Source organism: Amphimedon queenslandica, unplaced genomic scaffold, assembly GCF_000090795.2.
Source record: "Amphimedon queenslandica unplaced genomic scaffold, v1.1 AMPQUscaffold_1349_Cont26639, whole genome shotgun sequence".
Classification (NCBI taxonomy): Eukaryota; Metazoa; Porifera; class Demospongiae; order Haplosclerida; family Niphatidae; genus Amphimedon; species Amphimedon queenslandica.
The window spans coordinates 1-1,150 of record NW_003558306.1 but is presented as its reverse complement, the minus strand read 5'-3'; the positions used below and the strand labels follow the sequence as shown (position 1 = coordinate 1,150).

At 32.8% G+C, this 1,150-nt stretch overlaps 1 protein-coding gene across 1 annotated transcript; it reads right to left on the bottom strand.

Moving 5' to 3' along the window:
• Nucleotides 1–282: 282 nt before the first annotated feature.
• On the bottom strand, nt 283–1,144 carry LOC109593476 (epidermal growth factor receptor-like). The gene is made up of 4 exons (XM_020008540.1): nt 1,080–1,144; nt 920–1,036; nt 775–877; nt 283–729 (listed from the first exon to the last, which is right to left on the bottom strand). The coding sequence occupies exons 1-4, from the start codon at nt 1,135–1,137 to the stop codon at nt 363–365; spliced, it is 645 nt and encodes a 214-aa protein (XP_019864099.1). The 5' UTR covers nt 1,138–1,144; the 3' UTR covers nt 283–362.
• Nucleotides 1,145–1,150: the final 6 nt, after the last annotated feature.

The following is a 1,150-nucleotide window of genomic DNA, read 5'->3' as shown; positions in this document are numbered from 1 at the left end:
CCAGAAGTAGATGAACATTGAGGATGACATGTCATGTTCATTTTACCTATAATAAAGATAAAATTTGCTATGTAAAAAATGAAGTAGCTATGTTAATACAGGATTATTCACAGTAACAAAGTATGCTTAGGTCATTGTGATATTCAATGCAAAAATAGAGCCATCATTAGCAAATAGAAACTAATAAAATTCTAATGTTACCCAAGTCTATAGTGAGGCATTATTTATAGCTAAGAACTAAACAATGTCCATCAAGGAAACTATATACGAGAACCTGCTGTTACATGCTGCATACAAGTAAATACTTAGACAAATTGCCATGGCAAATAAAAAATACTCACAAACTACACAAAATACAAATACTAACCACATTCATTAATACTGCTTCTGTGATTATCCAACACACAAGATGATGATGATGCATTGGCCAGGTAGTAGCTCAAATTTCCAAGGTAACATAAAGAAGGATTATTCTGTAATCGTATACCACCATTGATGACAGCTTCAAGGGATGAGAGATCAATGCTAACCAAATCAGTATCAGCTATAATAATTGAATACTTAAAAGAGTCACTTGATCCATTGTATGACTGTGATAAAACTTGACTGGAATCATTACCAACAGTTTTCAAGTTAGATAAGTATGGAAAAGTCTCTTTATTGAAGCCACTAATATCCAGTGAGCCACGTATCTCTCTAATGTCATTGAGATCATTCAATATTGATGGACTAAAAAGGTTTTTTCATAAATTTTTTGCAAAGTATAGCACTAACTTAACATTTACAGGTATGCTTGAAATCCTTAGTTCAGTAGTAATGACAGTACATTGAGATAGTTTTCCAGGATCATTATAATCAAACACACCACCAGCACATTCTAAATATTAATTAATCCGCACCTATTATGCAGATAATTTACCTTGAGGACAAGGACCATCACATAACACACATCTCATAGTTCCATTATTGCCACCAACAGACATATAATTGAAAGGACAATCTTCAACACATTGAGCACCAAGCTCAAGAAGTTTATCTTATTGGAATAATCAAGACAGTAAGTAAATAATAATGTCTACCTGGACAAGAATCAACACAAAGAGGCTTAGCTTTAAATTTAAATTCTGGATTGGGCATTACAGTGTTGGTA

Coding starts and splice junctions, on each gene's coding strand:
- LOC109593476 (XM_020008540.1), bottom strand. CDS start 1,137: ATGCCCAATCCAGAATTTAAATTTAAAGCTAAGCCTCTTTGTGTTGAT. Junction 1,037..1,079: donor TTGTGTTGATTCTTGTCCAG/GTAGACATTATT, acceptor TATTCCAATAAG/ATAAACTTCTTGAGCTTGGT. Junction 878..919: donor TGATGGTCCTTGTCCTCAAG/GTAAATTATCTG, acceptor ATTAATATTTAG/AATGTGCTGGTGGTGTGTTT.